Source organism: Hippocampus guttulatus, chromosome 16 (genome assembly GCF_054856545.1).
Source record: "Hippocampus guttulatus isolate MCC_2025c chromosome 16, RoL_Hgut_1.0, whole genome shotgun sequence".
NCBI lineage: Eukaryota > Metazoa > Chordata > Actinopteri > Syngnathiformes > Syngnathidae > Hippocampus > Hippocampus guttulatus.
The window spans coordinates 1232558-1258823 of record NC_141276.1 but is presented as its reverse complement, the minus strand read 5'-3'; the positions used below and the strand labels follow the sequence as shown (position 1 = coordinate 1258823).

The 26266-nt window shown below is 46.6% G+C and overlaps 6 protein-coding genes across 9 annotated transcripts; 4 read left to right on the top strand and 2 right to left on the bottom strand.

Moving 5' to 3' along the window:
- The first annotated feature begins 228 nt into the window (after nt 1-228).
- epor (erythropoietin receptor) lies at nt 229-3957 on the top strand. Of its 2 annotated transcripts, XM_086133530.1 has the most exons (9): nt 229-406; nt 510-1092; nt 1218-1353; nt 1522-1685; nt 1859-2010; nt 2096-2252; nt 2587-2674; nt 2775-2862; nt 3073-3957. In XM_086133530.1, exons 2-9 carry the CDS (start codon nt 990-992, stop codon nt 3478-3480), a joined length of 1296 nt encoding a protein of 431 aa, XP_085989656.1. In that variant the 5' UTR covers nt 229-406; nt 510-989; the 3' UTR covers nt 3481-3957. The 2 variants fall into 2 exon arrangements, with proteins under 2 accessions (XP_085989656.1, XP_085989655.1); XM_086133529.1 differs by having other exon boundaries at nt 229-1092.
- Nucleotides 3958-3964: 7 nt separating this feature from the next.
- On the bottom strand, nt 3965-5527 carry swsap1 (SWIM-type zinc finger 7 associated protein 1). Its single transcript, XM_086133534.1, has 2 exons — nt 5192-5527; nt 3965-4871 (listed from the first exon to the last, which is right to left on the bottom strand). Exons 1-2 carry the CDS (start codon nt 5459-5461, stop codon nt 4326-4328), a joined length of 816 nt encoding a protein of 271 aa, XP_085989660.1. The 5' UTR covers nt 5462-5527; the 3' UTR covers nt 3965-4325.
- A 234-nt stretch (nt 5528-5761) lies between these two features.
- Nucleotides 5762-10232, top strand: znf653 (zinc finger protein 653). Its single transcript, XM_086133838.1, has 10 exons — nt 5762-6087; nt 6321-6370; nt 6526-6831; nt 6918-7423; nt 7860-8031; nt 8251-8323; nt 8430-8541; nt 8624-8738; nt 8858-8957; nt 9343-10232. Exons 1-10 carry the CDS (start codon nt 5762-5764, stop codon nt 9518-9520), a joined length of 1938 nt encoding a protein of 645 aa, XP_085989964.1. The 3' UTR covers nt 9521-10232.
- A 655-nt stretch (nt 10233-10887) lies between these two features.
- tspan34b (tetraspanin 34b) lies at nt 10888-14788 on the top strand. Its single transcript, XM_086133839.1, has 9 exons — nt 10888-11107; nt 11220-11323; nt 12150-12232; nt 12503-12718; nt 12811-12885; nt 12976-13083; nt 13160-13294; nt 13400-13492; nt 13873-14788. Exons 3-9 carry the CDS (start codon nt 12176-12178, stop codon nt 13930-13932), a joined length of 744 nt encoding a protein of 247 aa, XP_085989965.1. The 5' UTR covers nt 10888-11107; nt 11220-11323; nt 12150-12175; the 3' UTR covers nt 13933-14788.
- Nucleotides 14789-15788: 1000 nt separating this feature from the next.
- On the top strand, nt 15789-23656 carry LOC147192312 (tetratricopeptide repeat protein 39A). 3 transcript variants are annotated; one of them, XM_086133567.1, is made up of 18 exons: nt 15789-16214; nt 16822-16929; nt 17472-17603; nt 17707-17762; nt 17907-17974; nt 18113-18177; nt 18804-18903; nt 18979-19044; nt 19107-19215; nt 19304-19371; nt 19746-19973; nt 20367-20528; nt 20853-20944; nt 21235-21355; nt 21431-21542; nt 21630-21744; nt 22047-22163; nt 22808-23656. In XM_086133567.1, the coding sequence occupies exons 1-18, from the start codon at nt 16180-16182 to the stop codon at nt 22914-22916; spliced, it is 1863 nt and encodes a 620-aa protein (XP_085989693.1). In that variant the 5' UTR covers nt 15789-16179; the 3' UTR covers nt 22917-23656. The 3 variants fall into 3 exon arrangements, with proteins under 3 accessions (XP_085989693.1, XP_085989692.1, XP_085989694.1); XM_086133566.1 differs by having other exon boundaries at nt 19734-19973; XM_086133568.1 differs by having other exon boundaries at nt 15794-16214; nt 19914-19973.
- Nucleotides 23657-23766: 110 nt separating this feature from the next.
- On the bottom strand, nt 23767-24954 carry gadd45gip1 (growth arrest and DNA-damage-inducible, gamma interacting protein 1). Its single transcript, XM_086133178.1, has 2 exons — nt 24549-24954; nt 23767-24234 (listed from the first exon to the last, which is right to left on the bottom strand). The coding sequence occupies exons 1-2, from the start codon at nt 24947-24949 to the stop codon at nt 23943-23945; spliced, it is 693 nt and encodes a 230-aa protein (XP_085989304.1). The 5' UTR covers nt 24950-24954; the 3' UTR covers nt 23767-23942.
- Nucleotides 24955-26266: the final 1312 nt, after the last annotated feature.

Genomic DNA, 26266 nt, shown 5'->3' with positions numbered 1-26266 from the left:
GTCCATTTGTCTTGTTTTATCTCAAGAACCAGCAAAACCGCACGTGCCGCCGCTGTTCTCAACAAGGCAGATTTCCACACCTTCCTTTTCCTCTCCCCATTTCCTCTGCGCCGCCTGCAGTTTCGAGACCGGCTCGAATTTCAATTTCCATCCCTGAGGATTGCCACACATGTGAAAAGCAGCCGTACCGATGCAAATATAATACGATTGCCCTCCCTCTTTCAAATGATGTAAGGAAGCGCGCGATTGCGTTGAAGAAGAAGCCAGGATTGGTCGAGAGTTCCCCCTCGGCTACCTATCGGGGTTAAGAAACAGCCACATCTGCCGCTGCGATAACGGCGGTCAAGCGAAGACAACAAGGGGGTGCAGAAGGATGATAAGAAACCGTTTCTGTCTGCCTCTTCAGGTAAATAGTGTGTTGCTTCATTGCAGTCCTGAGAGCACATCTATCTATCCGTCTGTCTGTCTGCACAGCTCCAGTATCTTATGAGTTGGGTTTCTTTTCAAAGGTGTCATCTCGGGTCAGGGCTTGGAAGTTCTTCCGCACCAAACCAATCCAGGCCTACGGGCCTGATGACATGAAAGAAATGCTCATGGTTTACTGTATATATACCCCGGAGGGCTCTGAGGTCAGTAGACTCGGGTCACATAGTGGAGCCCAGAACTCAAACCGAACGTGCGTTAATCTTCGGTGTCCGATTCCCGCCTGCCAACAAGGGAGTGAAAAAGTTTGGGGGCATGTGCTTTTGCTCCTCCTCTTTGTCATCTTCGCTGCTTTTAGGAGCAAGTAAACAGCTCGGCGCCAATCTTATCAGCTTGGCGCAGCCTTTTAACCGTGTTGTGCTGTCCCTGGTATCTGAAGCCAAAACGAGACAAGCCCCCGCTGGGGACAGAAGTGGTGCAGATGCGCGCTGGCGTGTTTCACCTTGTTCTCATGTTGTGCACAGCAAGACGGCGCCGGTCTTTTTATTCACAGAGAAGACGGGAGGATGACATGTGATCACCTGAGACGATTGTTGGCACTTTCGAGCATTGCGTGCGCCATGAGGGTGGCTTCCGGTGTCCCAGGCGCGCCCGATTTCCAGAGCAAAGGTAGGCCTGACCCTTCAATCACCTTCCAGGTTCATCACGAGAATCTGCTAAAGACTGACCTAACGGTGCCCCCCCCCCCCATGATGCTCACCCTCTTGTGCTGCACCCAAACATTGCCTGGACAGTCTCTTTTGTGCTGGAAAAGGAGCCGGAAACCCCCAAATGCTTTACAGACAGCAACAAGGACTTCACCTGCTTCTGGGAGGAAGATGAGGAGAGGGCCGGCTCTGCGGATCAGTATTCCTTCACATACGCCTACCGGTAAGAACGTGTCATGGGATGGCGAATAGGGAACTCGCAATTCGTGGGCATGTTTCTGACTACAAATGCCCGGCAAGATGAAAGAACATTTTCACCTTTCAACTGTGTGCATTGTACTTGCTCACCGGTGTGAACTCTGAGCGCAATTGTTTTCTGTGTCTCTGACAGAAAAGAAAATAGCAGCAAATGCCCACTGACGGTCCATTCGCAAGGGGAGAAGAAGCTGTTCATCTGCCACCTGAATCAAGCGTCGATGTTTGACCTCATGGACATTCAAATTCATCGAGAAGGAAGGCTGATCCACAATCGAAGCCTTCTGGTGGAACTTTTTTGTGAGTCAACTTTTATGTCCGAAAGACGTTAAGCGTTTGCCGATTGCAGGTCCCCGACTGTCAATCGCCGGATGCCGATCGGGGGCCTTTTTCTCCTGAATGCGCGTCACGCGACGAGTAGCGTGAATCGCCGTGACGTGAATCGCCCTCCAAATCCTGCGCTTGTCCGACAGTTCTGCTGGACCCGCTCGCTAACGTGAGTGTGAGTGCCATGGGTCAACGGGGTCAGCTCAATGTCAGCTGGATACCTCCTCCTCTTAGACACATGGACGACAGCTTGATGTACGAGGTCTCCTATGCGATGGCTGGCAGCCGTGAGGTGCAGGTATGGATTATTTGATTGCTTACGGTTGTTTTTTAATGAGGGGGGTGGTGGGGGTCGTGATTGATTTGACCGCTGGTTTTTGCAGGTCGAGGTAGTACGAGCCACTTCCAGGGTGATCTTAAGGGGCCTACAGCCAGGCACGAAGTACAAGGTGGCGGTTCGGACCAAACTGGATGGAATTAGCTATAATGGCTTCTGGAGTATGTGGAGTGATCCGGTGTTCGTGGAGACGGCGCCTGCAGGTCTGCATTTATTCACACAAATTGTGTCATTCCTGGTTCATGAGCGTATTTTGACTCTGATGATATACAGACGCACAAAAAAAAAAAAGAATCATTCTTCAGAGTGCCTTGTCGTTAGTGCAGTGCCACTCACCCCCGAACGAATCGCACGTATCAGTCGGCGACAACATCGAACAGTATGTTGATTCGCGCGGCTCGATGTTGTTTGTAGCTTTGTAGAACGCCACACGTTTCTGTTCCTATATTACGACTCCGTCGTTGACTGCAGTCCATCGAGTTAACTCTTATTTCAATTGTGGCACGCTGAGCTCTTTTTGTGGTTTTCCGATGACAGAATTCAACCTACTCATTGTCTTCCTAATCCTCACCATGGCTTTCATCCTAATGGTGCTGTCTTTCACTGTGCTCGTGTCCAATCGCAGGTCAGGATTTTCCTTATATCGCAAAAAAAAAAAAAAAGTGTGACCAGTCTCAGTTGATAAGAAAAAGGGGCAACTATTTTACCCTTGATGTCCTCGCCAGGTTTCTGAGAAGGACGATTTGGCCGACGATCCCAACCCCCGAGAGCAAGTTTCAAGGCCTTTTCACTGATCACGGTGGAGACTTTCAGGTAAAAAACGAGTCTGACAAGAATAGCGCGGCGTAAATACAAAGGGCAGGATTTGAGCTACATGTACTGTACTCGTGAGACCAAATCACAAGGTTGCGTTGAATCCAAAGGGGCTACATGAGCAGCGAGCGGGACCCCTGTGGCGCGCGCGCGCGTGTGTCCTCAAAGAGTCAACGCAATCTTCATTCCATCGCTTTTGTCCTTGCACAGGAGTGGTTGAAACATACGAACGGGGGCTTGTGGTCGAGCCCGGCATCGTTTTACAATGAGGAATATCCCACTTTTCTGGAGGTTCTCTCAGAGCTAAGCCCGGACCCCCCGTACCCCCCACCACCTCTACCACCCAAAATGTCCGGCGCTCCCGCGCTCCGACACGCGGAGGAGGATGTGGATTTGGCGCTGAGAAAAATGCCCCGCAATCACTGGCTGATGGAAAACCTCAGGGTGCAGAACCAGCGCCCGCTTCCTTGCTCCCAGTCTTCTCCACTGGAGTCTCAGGATACTTACGTCACCCTCACCGGGAACAACCACGGCCAAGTCGCTCGCACCCGTGAGGCCTCTTTGCCCATCGAAGCGCTTTTGGCCTTGAAAAAGACAATGCTGTCTGAAGTTCACTGAGCTGGGTCCGTAATCTTGCTTCAGCACCCAACGCACGTTCACGATGGGGTCCAGCCCCATCAATCGAGCACGTTCTTCATATGCCTGCTCAAGGATGACGCGTCCTGCCAATGCACTCACTTGTCCAGGATGACATCGGGCAAGACATTCATCCGGACGGATGGGAAAAGAGACGGGCCCGAAGCTACTTGGATCGTCACCCTTCTCGTCGGCAGCATCCAAAGGATGAACATCGAAGGACCTGCTCCGGGAATGAGCAAAGTCTTTGTGATCTCTTAAAAGTCCTTACAAATGCTTGTTCTCCATGTCGCCGCTTTCACTAAACACGAGCATTCCGGATGGCGTCTCAATCCGGCCTCCCTCTAGATCGGGGCTGTCCAAACTACGGCCTTGGACGCACCAGACCAATGAGGCCAGTTCACATCTTTTTGCTGTCCGATGAAAACATTTGGGTTTGACATTAAAAGATGAATATGAGGCAATGTGTCAACATTTCAGCTTTAATTTGTTGTTAGGGTATTTGCTGTACATGTTGATTGGATACGTAACTGACAAGACAAGAGCATGGGAAAAAAAACACATTTTGAGGTGATCTAAAGTAGACTAAGCCACTGTGTTAAAATGTCTTCCTACAAATAAGACATGTTCTGTTGCAAATCATTTGCTTTCAACAACTGCTTATTAGCCTGTTATGCATTGACATGACCAAATGTGACAGTCATCTTTTTCGGATGCCTTGTATTAATGTTCATGTGTTTCGGGGAATTACAGTACACGTTTTCCACTTCTTGCCTCTGATGAACTCCTTTGTGGTTTCAGTTCATCCCTAGTTGAGGCAGGTGTGCTCAAACTAACTGAAACTCCATGAAGCCATCAGGATATATTGACAACTGCCACTCCCGTGCCAAACCCGGCTTGACCTCAGTGTCTTCGGGGCAAGGGTCGAGGGTGATACCGGTTCCCGAAAAGTAAATGTGCCACACCTCATGCAGCCCGGCTGCTGCAGCTTTGTAGCTTCTGTCTTGGTCCAGAGTACATCGTACTTGAAAGTAGCGGTCCAAAGTCTCGAGAACTTGATCCGAGACGGAGAATTCTCCGCTTTGCTCTTTTGGCTTATAAGAGGCGATGACGCGAAATGGGGCGGGGCTTGAGGTCTGCTGCTCAAGGAGGCCAGTGAGAAAAGTCGCAGTGTCGCACAACAACGCTGAGAGGTGTGCAGCGCAGGACTGCTCAACGCCGTGGCTTTCACCTGCGGGTCCGCGCAGAAAGTCCTCCAGTCTGTCGACGATGATCAGTGATGGAGGGACGGGAAAGTTGTTGGTGGATTCATGAAGGCCTGCCACTTGCTGGAGCAACTCCTCCAATGTCCTCGGATAGCAGAATTTGATTTGCTTGCAAAAAAAATGAAGAAAGGAATTAGCATAATTGAGCTGCTGCTAAGGACATGTTGCAAGAGCACAGTTTTTGGACTAAAAATAAAAACATGGAGAAATGAATTCTTTTTTTTAAGGTCGTCAGTTGTTGTTGGTTGTACTTATTTCCTAAATTTAATGATGGAATCTCAGCTCTTTATTTTTACTTAAGAACAAGAGTTGATCACTACTTCTACTTTTAAAAGTCATGTTCTCTATCTTTTTACACGAGTAGTGTACGTACTGCTTGGTAAGAACAAAGTGTACTTTTGTTAACAGCGTTTTATTTCAGATGGTACCTTGAGACTTTCCGGGCTCAGACTTGGAACACATTTCTGCAAAGACACTGGCAGGCTTTGGATTTGCGCTTGAGCGAAGAACACCACCTTTACGCCCATCCGACACGCAGCCGTAACAGCCGCGAGAAGCAACACGGAGCGTCCGAGATTTTGCTCTCCGACTACAAGGACGCCGCATTGGGCCGGTGCTGGAGGAATCACCTTGAGATCCTTCGATGAGTCCGCCCGTGACATAAAGTTTGTGAACATATGCGTTAAAACGTCTGCCATGACCGACGCTCTACCAGAAGTTGACTCCAAAGTCGCTCTGACGTTTCGCGCGTCTATTTACATGATGCGCTCTGGCGCGCATGTCTTTGCGGTCCGTGTAGAAACCACAGTTTCACACGTCAATTTTCTGGTGTTGACTGTGCTGCGATTTTCTTTGATTTCGTCCATATTAATTTACTGAATGGGATATAAGAACGCCGTAGATGCTGGTAAGATAAATACGTTTTTAACGTGGCCGTTTTACAACACAAACGGCCGCGTTTCTTAAGCACTTCCGGTTAAGACCAGCACAACTTCCGGATGTTAACAGCATCAGCTGTTGTCGTCAAGATGGCGAATAACCTGACAGAATTGGAGGTTCCACTCGGACTTGAGCCGGCCGGGGAACGAGGGAAAGGTGTATTAAGGCGATGCAGAGGGAGACCCAGGCTGACGGAGTCAGACCGAGCACAGCGGCGTCTTGAATCCCGAAAGAAATACGACATTCGGAGGGTTTACTTGGGGGAGTCGCACAAGCTCTGGAGTGAGCTCCGAAGGCGCACAAGTCTGAGTGATGCTGGGCTGGCAGCGTATTTAATCGTGCTTCATTCCACATTTGGAGAGAAATATCAACAGAAGCACTCAAAGTAAGCTTCCCTGCAGTATATCGGACACCTTTGTTTTTCCTCCACATCTAAGATCCTATGCAGTGCACTAGTAACCCAATCCTGTTATGCCAAACAGTAATAAAACGTATACAGTAATAACATGCACTTACTTAGCCTTTTTCTAAGATGCGAACAATTTTAAAAAGGCCATCCATTCATCAAAATAAAATGTCCATTCATCAAAATAAAATGTCCATTCTTACATATTTCAGGAAAGCCGTTACCCCAGAGGGGGCATTGGATTCGGCGCACGAGAGAAAAGGTGAGTTCTAGTAAGCATTACGGTATGAGAGAGGCTTGGAAACAGGACGGATGGCGCCCGGCGCCCATGTGAATAAGGTGGCGTTGGAAAACTCAAGCAGGCTGCTATTTTCAAAACCTTTGACTCTTCTGTGTCTTTGACCTGTCTTTTGCCAGTTAAGAGGGAGCGTGAGTCGAGTCTCCATAGTCTGGTGTGTTGGTACCAGGAGCACTTGCGTTCCTGCCCTCATGAGCCCCAACTCAGGGCTCTGGAGCCCCAGCCCAACTTGTCGACTGCCGCCATCTGGCAATGTGACTCCGACCATTCCTTTGTGCAACACCTTTTCTTCCCCCTGAGTGAGTCGAGTGACTCTGAGCAGGAGGAGAGAGAAAACAGCGATGGTGAAAATGCTGCAAAAAGAGACTTTGTGGTGCCGAAAAGGTTATCAAGCCGGAAGAGAAAAGCAAATAGTCTCTTAAAAGGTGCACATTGAAAATGTGGTTCATGACTGACCCAATTGATGAATTTCTTGTCCATTCATTTTTTTTGTTTCTTATCTGCTTTCAAGATTTAGGAGAAACAACAGTGGTTTCTGAGGTTCAGCACACAACCGCAAATGAGCTAGAACACGGCGAAGAAGCCGTAACACCGCATGCAAGTGTGGAGAGCTCCTCCGATGACCTCTCCCTGACTGTCCCGCCTGTGTGGGAGATGGTACTGGAGCGACCACGTGGCTCCCCTGAGCCGATCTTTCACCCCCTCACCTCAGAAGAGGAGACTGAGGACGCTCGGCGAAGCCAAGATGGAAGTGCGACCGAGGGACCCGGAGAAGCGCGAGAACCCGAAATTGGCTGTGATTATGAGTGTGTCATTGTGGGAACATCTTTTGCTGAAAAACCGGGGAACACGGATGAGGACTTGGGCCATTCGGTCCCACCCTCCCATCCAGAGCTGTTGGTCTCATCTCCCGTTCGGGCACGAGAAAAAGGGCACCTTTTGGACCCACACGCTTTGCGGACGGTGGTGACGAGCTGCGAGATTCCTAACCAGCAGACTCCTTTGGAAGGCTCACAGGTCAGTATGAGTGTGTGCGCGTATTCCACTTTTTCAGTCATGAGAAGAGCAGGGCCTCTGTTACCGTGCTATTTTCCCTTTTTAAAACATACTTGGTGACTGTAATACCCTGACTTGGGAGAGCCACATTTGTTGATGTACTTTTCAGCCGTTATCGAACGTTGGGAGGAGAGTAAAACGCAAACGCAACGAGCAAACTCACGCAGGAGCCGCTGTCGGCCCCGCCTCTTAAATGCACGTTCGCGCATTCATGTCTTGATGGATTGATTGACTTTACTTGAGCATCATGTTTAAAACAAGAAAAGACAAATGTATCTATCTTTCTAGTGCAAAATATCATCAATGGTGAGTGAGTCTGGAACATATGAGCTGCTTGAAATCGGAGTCCGCTCTCTTGTTGAATCAGGATAAGAGTGTCCTTCATTTTTCTTCACAGCTAATCATCATAACTGGCCCCAGCTATGAGGCTCTCGCGTCGGACGGAATTCATCTCAGCATGGGCGCTGGGAATGCGGCGCAAGACACCTGCGCTGTCATCAGGGACATCCCCTACCACCAAGGGCCTGAATCGAAACTCCAAGCAACAGAGGATGAAGACCACGTGACAGGTGTGTTACTCACAAAAGTCGATCTGACCTGTTGTCTGCTGCTATTTCCAATGAGAAGTGATCAAGTGCTACCAAAAGGTTGAGATTGTAAAGTAGGACAAACGGCAACCTCAGTAACAAAAGCGCGAGGGCAGGTCAGGATTTTGCATCTTGCCAGACTTGCTGTGTATTCAGGTACCATTTCGCAGGAGAGCTACAATTTGCATCTCCTGTCTACAGAATTAAGTGACAAGCAGCTGCTAGAACCCACTGTTGACGCTCCGGACCACGAGTTGCAGAGGAGTCACGGCAGGTTTGTTGGTTGGAATGAAAATCAATCAATAAATAAATCTGCAGAATAATTGATGTAAGAATGAAACGAAAGCATTTTTTTTTTTTGGTCATGGTTGTCACGCTAGATCAAAGAGAAGCCGGCGAGGCCCAGTTGTTGAGGCTGACGGGATGCTCAAGATGTTCCATTGCCCGTACGAGGGCTGCAGTCAAGTGTATGTCGCCGTCAGTAGCTTCCAGGTGAGACAACCCATTTCATTCCCATTTCACGTTTCCGCTTTTCATGTCAACACTTTTTGTGTGTGTGTGTGTGTGTGTGTAGAATCATGTGAACCTAGTTCACAGGAAAGGCAGGACCAAGGTTTGCCCTCACCCAGGCTGTGGAAAAAAATTCTACCTGTCCAACCACCTCCATCGCCACATGATCATCCACTCAGGTGGACTCAAAAAGACGCTCTTGTTCATTGTCATCGGGATTAGTAAAGCATCCACTTGTTTTCTTTTTCTCGTGGAAGATCAAATTGCTCACAATTAAAAAGGGTCCATTTCTTTGTAGGGGTGCGGGATTTCATCTGCGAGACGTGTGGGAAATCGTTTAAGCGCAAGAATCACCTGGAAGTTCACCGACGGACTCACACGGGAGAAACACCTTTACAGTAAGATGTTTCTGTTACTCTTTCATCTCTGACACAAACACATGAATTATCACCAGCAGCAAAACATAGAAGAAGAAGAAAAAAAAACAATTTACAGCAGCAAAAATTATGGAAAGGAGAAAGTACAAAAACTAAACAAATATTTGCATGCGCACAAAAAAAAAAAATTATGAACTGTACACAGTACAGAGTCAAATATAAAATCTAGGCATATATGCATCTGCAAAAGTGGCTGTGCGATTTAAAAATGGGTGATTTAGCCCGATTTAGGTTGAAATGCAAGTAACCGCACGGTTGGAGTACCTTCTCATTAGCACAAACCGTCAACTGCATCTTTTTTCTCCCCCCCCCCCCCCCCCCCCCCCCCGCCATCCTCGCCGATCAGATGCGAAATCTGCGGCTACCAGTGTCGTCAGCGTGCGTCCCTTAACTGGCACATGAAGAAACACACCCCGGAGGCCCACTACAACTACACCTGCGAGCTCTGCGACAAACGCTTTGAGAAGTTGGACAGCGTTAAATTTCACAAGTTGAAGAGCCACCCAGAGAAGCTCCCCTCCTGAGGTCTTCAATCTGGCTACAAAGCAAGACGACTCTTGATCAAGTATTTGTTTGTGACGTTCACTTGAACAGCTGTGCAGGTCACGGCAAATTGCAACCCGCCAGGCCCAGAAATTGAAGCTCTTGCAAATATTTTTTTTAAACTACCCTTAATGTAAGCCCCCCCCCCCCCGCACCCCCTCCAGCTCCCTTGAGCTTAATTTATTATTTTCTTTTTAAGATATGGCAACAGGATTATAAAACACCTGATGTTGTCCAAAGTTATGTTATTTTTTTTTTTTTTTTACTATTTGTGAATATTTATAAAATACATTGACATAAAAAGAAGCGCAACTGGCATTTGCACTTCTCACGCAAAAATAGCAACGGACCCTTGTATGTTTCGCCAGGATTGACGTCACTAACGTCGTGTTTCTAATGATGAGGAAACATTGTCAAAGATGTGGTGAACTACTTTGCACTTAGTTTTGATAAAAACCACCTCGAACGCGGGTGTCATTCCACCAAATGCCTCCGTTATTGCCTAAGCAAAGGGACGTTTGCGATGGATTTACTTTCAGCTTGTGTAAGGCTTTCTCAGGAAATAATGGTGTCTCCTTGTGTCACTGTTCCAAGCCGACTGGACGGTGTGTTTTCTTTCCCAAGCAAATGCACTTTTTCGTCCCCGACAGGGCTCTCCACTGATGAATCATTAAAATCCGTGGCCTCCATTCACACCGAAAGCATTCTTTCACCAAATGACATTTGCCGAGCATCAGCGCTTAATAGTGTGCGAGGGGCCTCTTGCGTAGAGTGCTCGCCTCGAGTGTTTGTGATCAAGTGTGGGTGTGGACAAAAGCCACGGCACGTAATCATGCGATGACTGATACCCAAGCTTTCGCTGCGCATAGCTTTCAAGAGGTTACCGGGAATACTGCCTGCGTGTGTTGTTCACGGCGCCCACCCCACTCGTCAACAACTTCAACATGTCAAATCGATGATGAGCGATGAAATGCATTTGTTTCTCTCGACTATTAATCATTGATATCATGTCGGGTTGAGTCAGTTCTTGAAGTCATCGCGCAAGTGAAATATATTGCCCGAGTATGAAGCACGCCGCACTCTGAGACCCCACATCCACGTTTGTTTTCATTATTCATCCGCGAATTATACGAGAATACTTCAAACTATCAAACACGGTGCTTCATATAATGTTTCGTGATGAACACTGGCAGTTGCTTTTTTAAGAATTCAGTGCTGTTAAAAAGTATTTGCCCTGATTTCTGTGTTCTTTGCTATTTATCACACACGCCGAGGTTTCAGTTCGTCAACCCAATTTTAATATCACACCGAGACGAGCGAGGAAATACGAAATAGAGCTCAAATCTGGCCAAAGAGTGAAAGCCTACCATTAAAACATTTTTTGTTTTCAAAATGACTCTTCCCAACTCAAGTTTCCACCCGGGTGATCCGGGCGCCTCCTCCCCCAGGGGTAGCGAGCACCAGTCCGGCTCCATGGTGATGTGTTACTCAGCGGCTACGGTCACGCCTCCCTCTCCCTCCCTCTTTCGTTCTCTACGACTTACAAATCAACTGGCTGCTTTAAAATAGTGAGTGAAAAGCATCGAAAGCTCTTACAGTTGTAACAGAGCCACGGGTGGCAAATTGTGAGGGGTTTTTTTTTGTTTTGTTTTGAATTTGTTGTTCGTTTGTCTTTTTAAGAGCATTTAGCTTCACGGTCTTCTCCCAAGCTATTCCATCCCTGGAGTCAAGGAAGAAGATTCCCTGTAGGTGACCCAAGCTCAGAGTTTTTTTTTCTCTCAGAGGTAAGCAGGACTTGAAATCACTTGAATTGTGTTCCTTTTTGTTGCTTCGTTCGATCCGCCACCCGCGAAACCATCCTTTGGCCTCAAGCAAGTATTTCTCTCAACATCCCCTTTTGAGACCGCTCGTTGAGGTTGGATGCAGTTTGAACAGGGTCGCATCGGAACATTTGCATGCGGGTACGGCTTTCATTTGCATTGAAATGACTCTATGAGGAAGAGAAGTACAATTGTAGAGGGAAGTCAGGGCAACTTGACCTCTGACCCTCAAATGGATGATTACCTTGATGCGGGCCGGCGGGCTGTTGCCTTTGCTTTATTAGATTTTTTTTTTGTTTTTGATACAGCATAAATCGAACACGAATCACTTACTCTACCTGAATATTGATCGAGTTTAGGTAACTCATTTTTCAAAAAGACTTTCCCCGAAATTCAGGAGGTACGTTTCCTCCTCGGTTTGATTTGAAACCGAACAAAGCCGCCAGACAAATGCGCGTAAGATGATATGTGTTTGTTCAATGTCATGTGGATGAATTGAAAAGCGTGATGTTTGAAGTAGCAAAGGTTATGTTCATAAAGGATGGTGGAAAAAAACAGCAGGTGCCACACCCGTGTTCAGTGCCCGCACTTAAAAAAGGCTTACAGTCTCTTTCATGTGCTCAATGTGACGTGTAGACCATCAAAAAATATGAATGCTAACAATACAGTATCACATTTGTGTTCTTTTGAAAGGGGAAATATCTTTAAAGTTGTTGCAAAAAGTGAACAGCAAACCCGTTTTTGTGATGGCTGTCCAACCCACTTGTGCGTTGCTCCTTTCCTTCTACAGGTTGAAAACGACGGCCGGCAACCAAAATGGGATGCTTTGGATTCCTCAAGTTTATGATGTTTGTTTTCAATGGTATTATCTTTGTAAGTTGATGCTTTTGATACTTTCATTGTTAAATACACCCTATGGATTCTTAGCTATTGCCAACAAGCCTCGTGAAGGCAGCACAACATTGTACCTGTGCCACAAACGAATCACCGGATAACTATAAGATGTGGGCAATATTATTTTATTCAAATCAAACTGCTATTTACTTCACTGTACGCACACGCATATCTGCACATATAGGTAGGTAGGTATCCATCTAGCTAGCTGGCTAGCTAGCATTCTTATTCCATGTAACTGTCCCCCAGTTGGCGGGTGCAGTCATCCTGGGTGTTGGCATCTGGGTGAAGGTGGACAGCGGTTCCATCCTGGGCTTCCTGGGCATGATTGAAAACGCCCCGGCGGAGCTCGGCCAGGTGCTCAACGTGGGCTACCTGCTGATCGCCGTCGGAGTGCTTCTCGTCATCATTGGTTTTCTGGGATGCTGCGGGGCCATCCGAGAGAGCAAGTGCTTGCTGCTGCTGGTAGGCGGTGGCATCCATGTTGCCAACCCGCTTTCAGGGAACGTTGCTGAATTTGTGTGCGCCTGATAACGTATCCATATTTTGTCCTATAGTTCTTCATCATAATCCTGCTCGTTTTCCTAGTCGAGGTCGCAGGAGCTGTGGTGATTTTGGTCTTTAGACCTCTGGTAAGTTGGCACGAGTACATTTCCACGCCGGAGCCTGTTTCCGGCTGATCTTTTGTATCCGGATATGCAAACGACTAAATATTTGGACAGGCCGAAGACGTATTCCGAAGGTTTGGCACCGCAGCGGTCGAGAGCATCAAGAAGGACTATGGGAAGGATTCTGACATCACCGGATTGTGGGATACTACAATGAGCACAGTGTGTAGTGCTGATCGACATCTGTTAGCGTTTGTTTGACTGAAGCTTTTTCAATATCCTATCTTTGTTTCTTCAGTTAAAATGTTGTGGGATCTACAACTCCTCAAACTTTGTGGATTCTCCATATTATGTGACCAACAACAATCAGTACCCGCCTCCGTGCTGTCCAGAGGCTAAGCCCTGTAATCAAACACTGATTGACCATTTCATGGTATGGTCTCTCGTTTTTGTTGTGTGTGTGTGTGTGGGGGGGGGGGGGGGGGTACCCGCAGTCTTAGCCAGTCATGCTTTGACCTCTACCCTGTACTCTTCGCAGGCAATCCCGGGTTGCTTTGAAAAATTCACGCAACTGATTAATGACAACACGGTGGCAATTGTAGCTGTGGCACTGGGAATTGCAGCCCTTGAGGTACGGACAGATTGTTGTTGTTTTTGTTTTTTAAAATGTAACACACGTATAAAAGAGGTGCTTATAAGTGCGGAACGATTTTACTGGGAAGCTCAAATCAAAATGATGCACATTGCCCTCAAAGGTGTAAGATTCTGTCCCATTCATTCTGCGGTAAATGTACTTTTTTTCTGAATCGAGCTCATTACAGGTCGGATATCGTTTAACCCAGGGGTGTTCAAATTCTGGCCCGGCATCTTCTTTTTTTTCTCAATTTTTGTTTCAAAATAAGCACGCCTTTGTGCAAGAGCCCTATAAAAGAGCCCTAACACAAGCGTGAGTCGTATTTGCCGTTGCATTTGCTCTTCTTACCCACAGTGTATTCTGTGTATTCTCCGCAGTTATGTGCCATGACTGTTTCCATGATCCTTTACTGCAAGATAGATTCAAGGTCAGCCTGACAGCAACTCCGAAAGGATCATTTTAATCCCTGGACAAATTCTACGGTACTTTACCATATTGCCTGTTTGAAAAAAGACTGCTTATATTTGTACATAAATGTCTAATCTGCTTGATCAGAAGGTAAGGGGCGGCCTAACAAGCCTATTTTAAGCACGATGAAGAGAAATGAGTTTCCGTGAATAGACCATTTATCAATGATACTGCAAATTTACGCCGGTGATTATTTAATGTGACAGAGTGTTTTACGGCCTTTGACACACAAGACTGAATTACGTGATGATTAATATTGTCATAATAAAATTGATTTACGGTTTAATTTTGAAATGATGACAAACAAATATTAGTTGCGTTTGAAACTTAATGATGGGGTGAAAGCGCTAGCAAAGCATGTAATTTAAATAGAAGAGGAAGACACATTCAACCACAGAGTTGTGTGTGTGCGTGGGGGGGGGGGGTTGTATTTTGTATCCAAGTTGCCACGAAAACCTGCACTTTGTCGTCATGAAATCACTTTTGTCTGGTGATCGTGCCTTTGTAAGCGGGGTACACACCGACCAATCGGTGACCCTTTTGGGGGTTGAAGGCCCTGAATCGCTGAGTTTGAACCCCTTCATGCCCTCCCCGTCTCTGAACAAAAATTATATAGTAGTGTAATTATTCAAATGGAAAAGTAGCACCGATACAGAACCCTGAACTCGAGTGTCTGGCTCAAGATTATTTTCAGATCTTTGGGACTTTGATAAAACTTGCCTCCCATGTCATCTTATCATATCGGCATATTGTCCATGACAAAAATGATATTAGCCCATCCTGTAATGTCGGACCTTCAAAATAAAAGCATGCTAAATGACCATTGTCCTTTGTCTCATGCTGTGGTGTAGGATGTGTTTAGAAAGATATTTTCCAAGCAATTCGCTTGATAAATTGCCATGTCCAACACTCATCAACGGAGAACATTTCCGACCCCAAAGTCTGTGCGCTCACAAATCCTTGTGTGTTATCAATATAAAGTTTGCCTGAGTCATCGATTCAAAACTGTCAAAAATTACTTGGTTTGAAATAGCCATTTTGACTGCAGAGTCTACCTTCACTTTGGGTCAAGGTGGTGGTTTTGATGGGCTGGAAGATGTCGCCGGGGACTTCAAGATGGCGGCTAAGTTTGCAGGTCATTAGCCACCCAAAGTGTGCTCTACGTAGCTATGTCGATGGGCATCTTCTTGACATTGCGCCAATGGAGCGCAACACTGCCACATGCTGGCTGAGGCGCCGTATATACGGACTCCACTGTGCACCTCAAGTCGCTTTTCTGGTCGTAAGACTGATTAAATATGGCACACACGCTCATAAAAAATACCCCATAGACTACTGAATTTTGCCATTCACACTACATGTGTGATGAAACGTTTATTGGCGATAGAAAGACAAACAGCGAAGTGTCTTGCGTGAGTGTGCAAGCCTATATATTTTCAGAGCTTGAAATGGACGTAGGTGGTGTTGTGCATGTGAATTTCGGTGGCGATTAGTCGTAGTTTTCTAACTTTAGGCCACCTTTAGCTTTTTTTTTTTTACACACAATAAGCGTTTTAGACCGTCCATATTCCCATACGCGTAGAATATATTTGACATATTTCAAATTGATATTTCAACTACACGTCATACAGACAAATGTGAATGAATGGGTGTGAAACCCTGCCTCGAGTCTGGATGTCGTGTTTGGGCGGTGCAAAAGTGAGCAAAACAACAACAACAACAAAAAAAGACCGAGTCGGCTACGTCACTTACACCACGCACCATATTTGCCCCTTCTACGTGCATACAAAACGTTTCTCGCGACTTTCTACTACTAATACAATTGGCAGGCAGCGTCAGAATGCCGCCCGCCTCCGCCAATGTTGTGCCCGTACGGCGGGCCGGTTGGACCGGGCCGCGGTGGCGATCGGTGACGTCGTTGTGCACGTTCGACATTCGGTGGTTTTCCTCCTTCCCTCTGCCTTCCTCAAACTTTGCGTGTCAATGGAAAACAGAGGAGGAGTCAAGTGCGACACTCTTTTCGCTTGCAGGCACGCCGCCGAATACCTGTACTCCCGACTTGAGCGCAGACCGATTCAACAGGAAACTGAAGAAATAAAATCGGACCCACTCGGGAGCTCAGTTTTAAGGTGCGGATAGTCGTCAATGCGCCTCGGTTGGCTCTGGTGTGTGTGAACTGCAACAAGTCCGAGCAGGTGTAGCAGCTGACAGAGAACATGTCCAATGGAAAAGACCACAATGCTGCTCACAAGTGAGTACAACCCAAAACAAAACAAAACAAAAAACGCCACAGTTCGACTTGATTTGCGTTTGTGAAATAGTCGCGGTATTTAGACGCGCTAACTCGTGCAAGTTAAAAAAAAAAAACTTGTCCGAGCAGTTGTTTAAATAACCCTTAACCACAAAAGGCCTGTTTCCTGTTCATCTGGAAGTCAGTCTTTTCTTTCACGCATGCCTCTTGTCTGGTAAAACACTAATTTAAACACTTTCGACGGGCGTTTCTGTGCCTCCAAAAATGTCGTTGCCTTACCGTATGTTCTGTGTAAAACAGTGCGGGGGCTTCACGTGACGTTGATTTCAGTCCGACTGACATAATTCCTTCCGCCCGAAGTCAGCTGGGAGAGGCTCCCGCACCTCTGCCTGACCCCGTTAAGCATAAGCGGTGTTGAAAAGGGAAAGCTGCCATCATTCCAAGAGTTTTGCATTTGAACGTAATTGAGTCAAGGTCACTGTTGAATGCTCAGCGGTGGTTGAGCCAAAATGTTCACGCAGACAATACAGTACTGTATCATTTTGCGCGCAATTCTAAATCAAGTTCACATTAGCCGTCCTTATGTCCCACTTTTTATCTCTTTTAGCAACTCGCCCCCGATGACCCTCGAAGAAAGCCTGGATGAGTGTATGGAGGCCCTGGATCTCTTCCTAAACAATCACTTCAATGAGAGTATGGAGAGGCTGCGGTCAAAGTAAAGCGAAAACCGATTTCTATGTTTTTTGTCTGACTTTGGGTTGGGAGTTATTGACATGATGATGTATCAGAAGAAGAGGTCGGTCGTTTGCTGCTGGGAACAGTCAACTATGAAGCAATGTGCGCTTTATTAGATGATTTGCGGTGTACAAGTGGAGCTCAGGTAAGCTTCTACGCTCCAGGATATTGTGTGTTTGCTGAAGCTGACGCCCGAGGCCGGATTGTTTTAACAGTCAAAAAATGGCAGCCCTGTTAAATCAACATTCATGCTGCGAGATAGTAGCCGCCTTCGACGAAAACTACCCCCCGTCTAAGAAGTTTCAAACAATTCGGAGTGGAACCCACAGCTTGCCCCTCCCCCAAAATCTGAAATCTGAAAAAAAAATTGAGCTCGATGACTTTTACCGCTAAAATGACACCAAGCGGAACGCCGATCTCTGGATCGGACACGAACACGCATGAGTTGGTTCTTGTGAGTTGCTCGTCCACGTTCCGCCCCGGCGCGCCCGCCGAATGCTGACGCCGCTTTTTCCGACGCAGAGTGGATGAGAGCATGTACCACGCTCTCATCTATGCCACGGTCCTGGAAATGCAGGCCATGATGACTTTCCAGCACGATGACATCTGCGACGCTGGAGCCACCATGAAGAGTGCTCAGGATCTCTGTCAGAGGTGGGTTTCTTCAACCTAAAGTAACGTCGACCGATCGCTGCTTGGAGAGCACACGACGCAACGTGACTGCAGTTCTAATGTTGATACGCCGACATTGTCGCAGGTTCCGCCGTAAATCTCCAAATTTAGGGAAGTCAACAGGGGAGCCGCTCACTGAAGGTAAATGTTCATTCGTTTTTTTCAAGATGCGGTCCGATTCCTGAGCCTCAAACTTTGAAAGGTGGCGTACCGGGTTGTTTAGAATGTCTTTCTCGGGTCACGATTCTGTTTATTACGGTCCGATCTTCTCCCGTGCATGCGCAGAGCAGCTCCATGCTGAAGTGTGTTACGCAGAATGCCAACTCCAAAGAGCTGCTCTCACGTTCCTGCAGGTATGCCACCATGACACACTGCACCGAAGTCTGCATGTATCCTAATTAGCGCAACACGCACACACCAAAAAAAACAAAAAACAAAAATGTCCTTGAACTCATTGACCTAAATGACAGCAAGCGAATATTTCTTGGCAGGATGAGAACATGGTGAGTTTTATCAAAGGTGGGATCAAAGTACGAAACAGTTACCTGATTTACAAGTAAGTAGCTTTTGCGTACATTGATGTGCATCTGGAATATGTGCAATGCAACTGTGAATTATGGGCTGGGGGGGGGGGGGCAAAATGGGGTGTAATAAGATGCCAAGTGAAGAAGGTCTCGTCTCATTTCTTCATACTCTTGTTGATGAATGATTGCAAGGGGGCGTCATATTCTGGAAACCAGGAGTGCCCGAACCTTTTTGACCCAAGCAAAAAAAAACTTGCGGCGCCCAACGTGACCGAAACAGAAAAATAAAGTAGAAGCAAAGGTTGGTGAAAAGGGGAATCACTTCCTAGCATAGCCGAGACCCGACGCGGAGGCATGTTAAATGCGGAAACTATCGTGCGCACATGTACCGTTTTAAAATGCTTCTCCGAATGAGACGTATTGGGCCCCCCTGGTGTCAACGGTTTCTTTAATCGCTCTTATTCAATCATGTTAAAGATTTCATCAATCCAAAAAAAAAAAAAAAATCATAAAGAAGGGAGGTCGTGACGAGCGAGGTCCCATAGTCGCCTTGCCCAGTACGAACGCTGGTATTCCCGATTGTAGGATGTTGTCCGTGCCTTTCGCTCCAGGCTGCCGCGTGCCGTTTTTCTGAGGTTGTTCACTTTTTGTCTTCCAGAGACTTGCATTCCTATGTCAAATCTCAAAGCTGTTTGAAAGGACCCAGCCACACTCACTTAGAGGGCGGCATTTCTTTTGGGATCGGAGCATTTAATTTGGTACGATGTCACTCGATGGAGCTCGCGCAACGTCTCGTTCAGCTCAAATGCTTATTTTCCTGTCATTTTCTTTAGACGCTCTCTTTGTTTCCGCCACGGATACTAAAACTATTAGAGTTTGCGGGCTTCTCGGGAGACAAGGTAGGGTGAGCCATCGTGTCCTGCGCACCCGCGCGGTGATCTCACTCGCATTTTTGTTTCAGGTTTACGGTTTGTCCCTGCTTGACGATGGCGCGACAGCGCCGAACCTGCGCTCCATGCTGTGCGTTCTGCTCCTGCTTTGTTACTACACCTTTCTCACATTCATACTCGGTATGGCTGCTCTCTATCTCCAACCCTCAGAAGTCCGACCCATCCGCTTGCTCCTGCTGCGCGAGCTGTAAGCCGTTTTCTCTCTCAGGAACAGGTGAGGGACACGTGGTAGAAGCTGAAAGATTGCTGAAAATATTCCGGCTCCGCTATCCACGGGTGAGTCGATTGCAAAATCACGACCGGCTTGACCAAAGACAAAAAAAAAAAGGAATGAGACAATCGGTTGTTTTTCTGCCTCTATGTGAGTTCGATGGGCTAGGATGCGGTTAGTGAAGAAAAGGCAATCGGTTGAACTGAGCGCGTTTAGTATTGCGGAGCAGCAGGAACGGTCCCATTTGTAAATCCAATTCTGACAGACTCGCTCCACTCCCATGTTGACATTTTCGGTACGATTTTCAGCAAAATGTCACGCATCGTAGCTTGCCACAAAACTGCCCGAAAACCGTTTGTGACATTTTCTGTGTAACCGTGACAACGAATGAATGAGCTAAGTAACGAACTGAAAATGCAGACGGCAGTCTGTGTTGCAGGGCCGCCCGTCCCGCGGAGCAACCTTGGCACTCTTGGCGACACCGCGTACAAATTCGTGGGAAGGCCGTTTGAGAGCACGAGGAAATGGCTGGCAAAAAGGTGGCTGGTGGATGAGCAGTAACCTTAAGAAGCATGTCTCTCTCTCTCTCTCTTTTTTTTCTGCACAGGGAGCAATCTTCCTGTTTTTTGCTGGCAGGGCAGAGGAGATGAAAGGAAACATCGATGAGGTGTGTGTGGGGAGGGGGAAAAAAAAAGAAAGAAAAAAGACTGCTTGCACTCATTTCCTGTTGGTGTTCATTTCCTGTGTGGCAAAGTCACATTTCCCGTCTGATCTCACAACCGTGGCATCGCGTAATCCGCTCCTCGACCGCACCGGGTGCGCAAATTCTCAGGAGCGGTTTGATGAAAATGCCAGCCTTGGCTTCTGTGTTGGCATGTTCCCGCCCCGCGCTCGTGTGGCTTTTCTCCGGGTGCTCCCGCGTCACCAAAAAACGTGCATATTAGATGAATTAAAAAAGGCCTTTTGTCCGGAGGCCCGCATGGCCAACTTGAATTTTGAAATTGGGCAACTGTAACGTGTCTTTTGCGAGCTTTGAGTGTCTTGATGATTGCGTCCCCAGGCGGTGGCTCTGTTTGAAGACGGCTGCAAGGCCCAGCAAGCGTGGAAGCAGTTCCATCACATGTGCTACTGGGAGTTGATGTGGTGCTTCACGTATAAGCGAGCATGGAAAATGGCCTATTTCTATGCAGACCTACTCAGCAAGGAAAGCCGCTGGTCCAAGGTGCGCGCGAGAAAAGACAATTGCTGCTCTTGTCCCGTTCGGCTACTCCTTGGCGACGGATTCGTGCCGGAGGGTTTGCCGGTTTCATACGCACTTCGGAAAGAACATATGTACTCCGATTACATTTCAACGTGGTATATGTATTATGTTGTTGTTCATAATTACGTAAGAGTATTCATTGATGCTGAGCACTTCATGATTTTTCGCAATCACACTTTGTCAACTTGGCAAATGTTTCATTTGAGATGGCTTCATGCCACCCGAAATGCATTGTCAACGTACGCATAGACAACCAACCATTCATCTCCAATTTGTTTCCCCTAGGCTATGTACATCTACATGAAAGCCGCGTATCTCAGCATGCTGCCGAGGGAAGAGGAACGTCCCTTTGGAGAGGATGAGGTGGATCTCTTCAGGTTGGGTCATTCGCCACCGGGTTGCCTTTCCACACAAAGTGTGCCGTGACGTGGGAGAGATTGTCGGCGGCGCCGCGGCGTTATTTATTCCTGATGAGATTGACATAAACAACTGCTGTTGATTGACGCAATATTACAAGTGATGACGCGGGATACTCGATATGAATGCTCATCGCGAGTCTCTCTTGTGCCATAGATGATCTCGACTGGTTATTGATGAGATTTGGTCATGCATTTGCTTTAGACTAACTCTGCTCAAAGGCATGACTTGTGCCCCCCCTTCTGTTTAGACAAGTGCCTCTCTTCAAGCAGAAGATAGCGGGGAAGTCTCCCCCCACGGAGAAGTTTGCCATCCGCAAAGCTCGCCGCTACAAAGCCCACTGCCCCGTGAGGCTCTCCGTGCCGGTGCTGGTAAGACTTGAAACTCGCGTCTTCCCCAAGTCGCGCCGAAAAAGCCCTTGACGTTGATCCCGCGCTCGATTCCAGGAGATGATGTACATGTGGAACGGTTTCAGTATGATCAAAAAGCGACCGGAGCTGACCGAAGGCATCGTCCAGACTCTTGCGGAGGCCGAGCGCACGCTGTTGGAGTCTCCAGGTCCTCCGATGCGCCCTTTGAGCGAACGAAGCGGAACGCGCACAAAATGTGACGCGGGATGCCGTCCGTCTGCTTGCACCTCCGCAGAGAACGAGTATTCCCTGGATGACCGTTGTGTCGTCCACCTGCTGAAGGGAATGTGCTTGAAAAACCAGGGGCTCCTCCAGGGCGCCGAGGAATGCTTTCATAAAGTTTGTTCGAGGTGAGCGCTTGTGACGCATTCCTTTCATGCGCCGCTCATTAGCTCGACGAGAAACCAGACAACCGTAACCAGACGGCTATTTTAATCTCCGTCGTGAACAGAATAACAAACGGTACTGTGGAAAACTGGCCGCGGACTACGGATGGCACGAGGAGACTTGCCCTGAGCCAGCCTGAGACGCTCCAGCAATCGATCGTGATCGCATTTGAATCGAGCGCCGTCCGGGCCGCTTGAAAGGAACGCCTTTGGGTTGCTACGTTTAAATGAATCTAAAACGCGGCGGAACGTTTTTGTTTGTTCAGTGAGAAGAAGCTCAAGTTCGACCACTACCTCATTCCCAATTCCATGGTGGAGCTCAGTCTCCTCTTCATTGAACGGGGCCGACGGGACGAGGCCATCAAGCTGCTCCACAAGGCCAAGTAAGTGACTCCCATTTGATTAAGTGAGCGCTTGGTGACACCGATATGCTCCCGAGCGCGGCGCTTTTCAGATGAGTGCTTCTTAAAAGTGTGCTATGGGTACCTCGAGCGGTATGCAAAACAAACAAAAAAGAATCACTGAATTCAATGTTGAAATTGTGGATCATGTCATCATTATTATTTTAATACGGTCCCGTTTTCCCAAACATTTGGTAGGGACAAATGTTCTTGCACTTTTATGTCAAATATACATTCATTGAATCATTTCAGTATTTATTTATTTTTTACTTTCCTATATTTAAGCGCAGTGTCAATGCTTAAACTGTACATGTTATCGTGGGTTATAATAATGTTAAATGGAATACACCTTGGGCTCATTTTTGAAGAATAGTCACGCCTTCTCGACGACTGTGTTTTAACATTGTCATAAAGGCGTGTGGAGAGCCGGGTATTTTTTTGGGGGGGAGGTGGGACTTGGTTTTAAAAGTTTGAGAACCACTCCTTCAGAAGGAAGGTCCACTACAAAATCTGTTTTGTTGTTTTAGCAGGGAGGATTTCAAAGTTCAAACTGTACTTTGTTGGTAGTCGATTGAAATTTCCGACAAGCCACGTTTGCCCTTAACAGTCCTCGTTTTGACTTCTAGAAACAACTACAAAGAATACTCGATGGAATCTCGTACGCAGTTCAGGATCCACGCCGCTCTGGCCAAACTGAAGGCGGGCTCTGTCGACGAAGACCAAACTCATCCATAGGGAGAGAGACATTTTATCACCGAGGGCACTCTTCAAGTGCTGTCATCGAGACACTTTGGCAGATTTAGCCAATGCGCCGTTTCATCAACTGAATGCTGCACTTATATCGGGGTTGTCTTTTTTGGACATTTGAGAAAAATAAGACCCCATTGGTGTCGAACAGTAGAAAGAGGTTGTATAGTTTTGAATAGAACTCTGCTTTTATAAAATATGTGTATAAAGACATTCCATTTTTGGACCTTGTTTAATCTGCCTCAAGCGTTGATTAAAGCCACTCTAAATGACATTTAGTGTAACTGCATTATTTCGGTGGTTAAGAGCAGAGATGTATGGGACATTGACACCATCTGAGGTCAAAATGTATTATGGCATCAAAAGGTATTTCAAAAAAGGGAAACTAAAAAGCTGTGGTGACAATTGCAAGACTGCACAGTGGAAATGTTTTGCGAAATCCCCCCCCCCATGCCTCGGGTCTGCTACTAGTGGAGGTTCTGGGAACTAAGTGGAGGCTCAGAGGGGATATGGAGCCTTTTCTCTTTCTGGTCCCTCTCTTTGGAAGGATTAAGATCTTAAGAACTCATTTTTATTCTTTGGCTTTCGACTCAGCGTGAGACTTGATTTGTAGTTTGACTGTTTTAATGCTTTCTAAAGTCTGTGATATTGTATGAATGATTTTTGCTTCATGTACAGCACTTTGTATACGGTGGTGGTTATTTTAATTAAAGTGCTCTACAGATACAGTTGAGTTGAGGGACACCTTGACAGTCACCAGCAAGGAAACTTGCATCCAGTATGTTGTGCGCTATTGTCTCTTTGTAATACTCTGCATCTTTCTTTAAAACAAAACGCGGTCTGTACAGAAATATTTATTAGAATGACAGTTTGACAAGGAAGGACAATCAACCTTCTCAACTGAGAAAATTGAGCTCTTGTAATACCAGATGGCATTAGAAAACAAAATGAGCACTTAATTGGGATGACGAAGCAGATAAGGCTGCAATGTATTTATATTGACTGAGTCCAAGTTTACGAGGAGGTAACGGCAGGAGTGACGGGGACTCCCGTCTGCTCTTCTCTCAGTCTGCGTTTCATTAGTTTTTTCTTTTTCTTCTCCTCCTTCTCAATTTCGGCAACCATTTCCAAGAATTTGGGGCTGCGCTGGTCCACCGAGTAGCCAAAACGCTCTCTGGCCTCAGCCAACAACTTGTCACGACGTGCCTTCTCCTCTTTGAGCTTCCGTTTAGTTTCACGCTTCTCTCTGCGCCAGTCGGCGATCATCTTGGGCATTTTGGCCATGTTTTCTGCGATGAGCTTCTCCCTGTGACGGGAATAGAAACGATCATTATAACAAATGTTACTGGAGCTCATCATTTTATTGGCAGTCAACCACGTTGTCTCAGAGAGGTAAGCATATCAACCTTTGGATGAACTGTGGCAATACCCTAAGTAATGCCCAGTTCCAAGTAATGTTAACAAGCAGCGTTGGTTCATACAGTATGGGGTATGGAGATAATACAATCTTTCAATTTAAGCGACAGAAGGGAACAATCAATGCCAAGGACTGCGTTTTGAGTTTGTTTTGTCGCTGTCCGACAATAGAACCAAGCCCCTAGCGACGTGAGCATCACTCACTTTGCCATGCGTTTTTCAGCCTCTTCCTTTTGTTTGGCCGCGATATTCTTCAACATGACCTCTAGCGGAGGATGCCACTCATTTTCCTCTGCGATTATCTTGTCCAGCTCTGTGTGGCTGGGCCACAGCGAGGCAGGGTCGATGCCGGACCTCGAGCCGTAGCGACCGTACAGTTTCCTATCGTATTTGCCTGTCTTCTGCCAGTCCGGCGTATCCTTCCGGCTCTTGTCTGGAATATAAAGTTCGCGAATATTCAGTTTCAGGGGTTTGGGATTATACGACGCCGTCTGCAGTAGAGTCCCGCTCGGATAGCTCGCAGAATTTAACGTTTTTGGTGTTGAAATACACTTAAATGTGTGGCAGCCCACCAACGTCCTCCTACAGAGAACGGACGCGGCCATTTTGCTTGCACCTCACAAAGGACCCCTGATAGGTGGCTTTGAAAGTGCCTGTCTCCGCAGACATTTTTCATCGTGCATTAGTATACAGTACTGTATTGCCGACAACAGGATATCACATATGACATAAAATCTTACGAAATAATTGATCTCAAAAGGAAAAGTGGCCACGTCGTGTAGCAGATATTTTCAAAAGACGTTCCGGATTTTCTCCAACATGAAATTGATTGAATTGGATGCAATGATAGAGTGCAAATTATAGTATAGAACCGCTTCTAACATCAAGGCTTACGTTAGAGAAGTCGTTACGATAAAAGTATTGTCGATGTTTTTACATCATGTGCTCTATTGTATGATTATTATTTTAGAATCTTGAGTTATTGAAACATTTCAAAAGTAAACGGAAAATTAATGAATTCTCAGCTGTCAAGGTACAGTATTTCTTTTTACATGAAAACATGTTGGTAAAACCCTCTGGGTAGCAAAAAGTGACCGAATGTTGGGCCTTCCCTGCTGGGAAAAATGATTGGGCAGCAAAAAAAAAAAAAAACTGGAGAAGATTTTTCTCTGAAGCCTAAAGGCCTCAATCAAATCAAAGAGAAGAAGCCTTTAACATGTGATCCTACTCCTGGTGGCTGTATATATATTAAAATAAATCAGTAGGGTTTAGTTAGAGAACAGTGGGTAGAGGTCAAATGTTCTGCAATTTAAGGGTCAAATGAAGTAGGGGAAAGCAGTGTTGGACTCTCACAATTGATGTTTTCAATTTGAAAGAAATAGCTGTCGAGATGTGAGTCCAAGATCTTGTTTTTTCCCTCTCTGCTCTCTCTGCTCCACTTTCTACTTTGAGACCCCACCTCCCTGAAAACTTTGATCTGCTCTTAGCGACGCAGCCGTCATCATTTTTGTGTCCTGGGAGCAAACAAATAAAATAGTTTTTAAAAAGCTCCATTCAAGATTTGAGGCTCCTTGGGTCTGGGTAGAGCGGGAAGCTGGAGGTGGATGTGGGTGTGACATGGGCTTAATTAGTTTTAAGAGTGAGCCCGTGCCAGGTTTGGAGCTTAAGGGGATCATATCAATGTCAGTCAAAGGCAAAAAGGCTCCTTAGCAGTTAGACAGGAGAGGAGAGTGGCAACTTGACAAATCTATTTCTGGGTGCTTAAGTAGAAGGTTGGTGTGCGGTGTTGAACACATTTTGGGGAGTTATACATAGAGGTGTCAAATGATCGCGTTAATTGAGGATGATTAATTACGGTCATATTTAGCACGTCCTGTTTTTAATCGCGTTAATCTACATTTTAATTTTAAACTTTATTGTTT

What these genes read in the sequence shown, in the direction of transcription:
- epor (XM_086133530.1), top strand. Translation starts at nt 990, where the DNA reads ATGACATGTGATCACCTGAGACGATTGTTGGCACTTTCGAGCATTGCG. An exon ending in CCTTCTGGTGGAACTTTTTT is followed by an intron (nt 1,686 to 1,858) that starts GTGAGTCAACTT and finishes CTTGTCCGACAG; the next exon opens with TTCTGCTGGACCCGCTCGCT. An exon ending in GTGCTCGTGTCCAATCGCAG is followed by an intron (nt 2,675 to 2,774) that starts GTCAGGATTTTC and finishes TGTCCTCGCCAG; the next exon opens with GTTTCTGAGAAGGACGATTT.
- swsap1 (XM_086133534.1), bottom strand. Translation starts at nt 5,461, where the DNA reads ATGGCAGACGTTTTAACGCATATGTTCACAAACTTTATGTCACGGGCG. An exon ending in TGAGCCCGGAAAGTCTCAAG is followed by an intron (nt 4,872 to 5,191) that starts GTACCATCTGAA and finishes TTTTTTTGCAAG; the next exon opens with CAAATCAAATTCTGCTATCC.
- znf653 (XM_086133838.1), top strand. Translation starts at nt 5,762, where the DNA reads ATGTTAACAGCATCAGCTGTTGTCGTCAAGATGGCGAATAACCTGACA. An exon ending in CTCCTTTGGAAGGCTCACAG is followed by an intron (nt 7,424 to 7,859) that starts GTCAGTATGAGT and finishes TTTTCTTCACAG; the next exon opens with CTAATCATCATAACTGGCCC. An exon ending in TTGCAGAGGAGTCACGGCAG is followed by an intron (nt 8,324 to 8,429) that starts GTTTGTTGGTTG and finishes TTGTCACGCTAG; the next exon opens with ATCAAAGAGAAGCCGGCGAG.
- tspan34b (XM_086133839.1), top strand. Translation starts at nt 12,176, where the DNA reads ATGGGATGCTTTGGATTCCTCAAGTTTATGATGTTTGTTTTCAATGGT. An exon ending in TTTTCAATGGTATTATCTTT is followed by an intron (nt 12,233 to 12,502) that starts GTAAGTTGATGC and finishes ACTGTCCCCCAG; the next exon opens with TTGGCGGGTGCAGTCATCCT. An exon ending in CACTGATTGACCATTTCATG is followed by an intron (nt 13,295 to 13,399) that starts GTATGGTCTCTC and finishes TACTCTTCGCAG; the next exon opens with GCAATCCCGGGTTGCTTTGA.
- LOC147192312 (XM_086133566.1), top strand. Translation starts at nt 16,180, where the DNA reads ATGTCCAATGGAAAAGACCACAATGCTGCTCACAA. An exon ending in ATGGAGAGGCTGCGGTCAAA is followed by an intron (nt 16,930 to 17,471) that starts GTAAAGCGAAAA and finishes TTTCCGACGCAG; the next exon opens with AGTGGATGAGAGCATGTACC. An exon ending in GATGAGGTGGATCTCTTCAG is followed by an intron (nt 20,945 to 21,234) that starts GTTGGGTCATTC and finishes CCTTCTGTTTAG; the next exon opens with ACAAGTGCCTCTCTTCAAGC.
- gadd45gip1 (XM_086133178.1), bottom strand. Translation starts at nt 24,949, where the DNA reads ATGGCCGCGTCCGTTCTCTGTAGGAGGACGTTGGTGGGCTGCCACACA. An exon ending in GCTGAAAAACGCATGGCAAA is followed by an intron (nt 24,235 to 24,548) that starts GTGAGTGATGCT and finishes TTCCCGTCACAG; the next exon opens with GGAGAAGCTCATCGCAGAAA.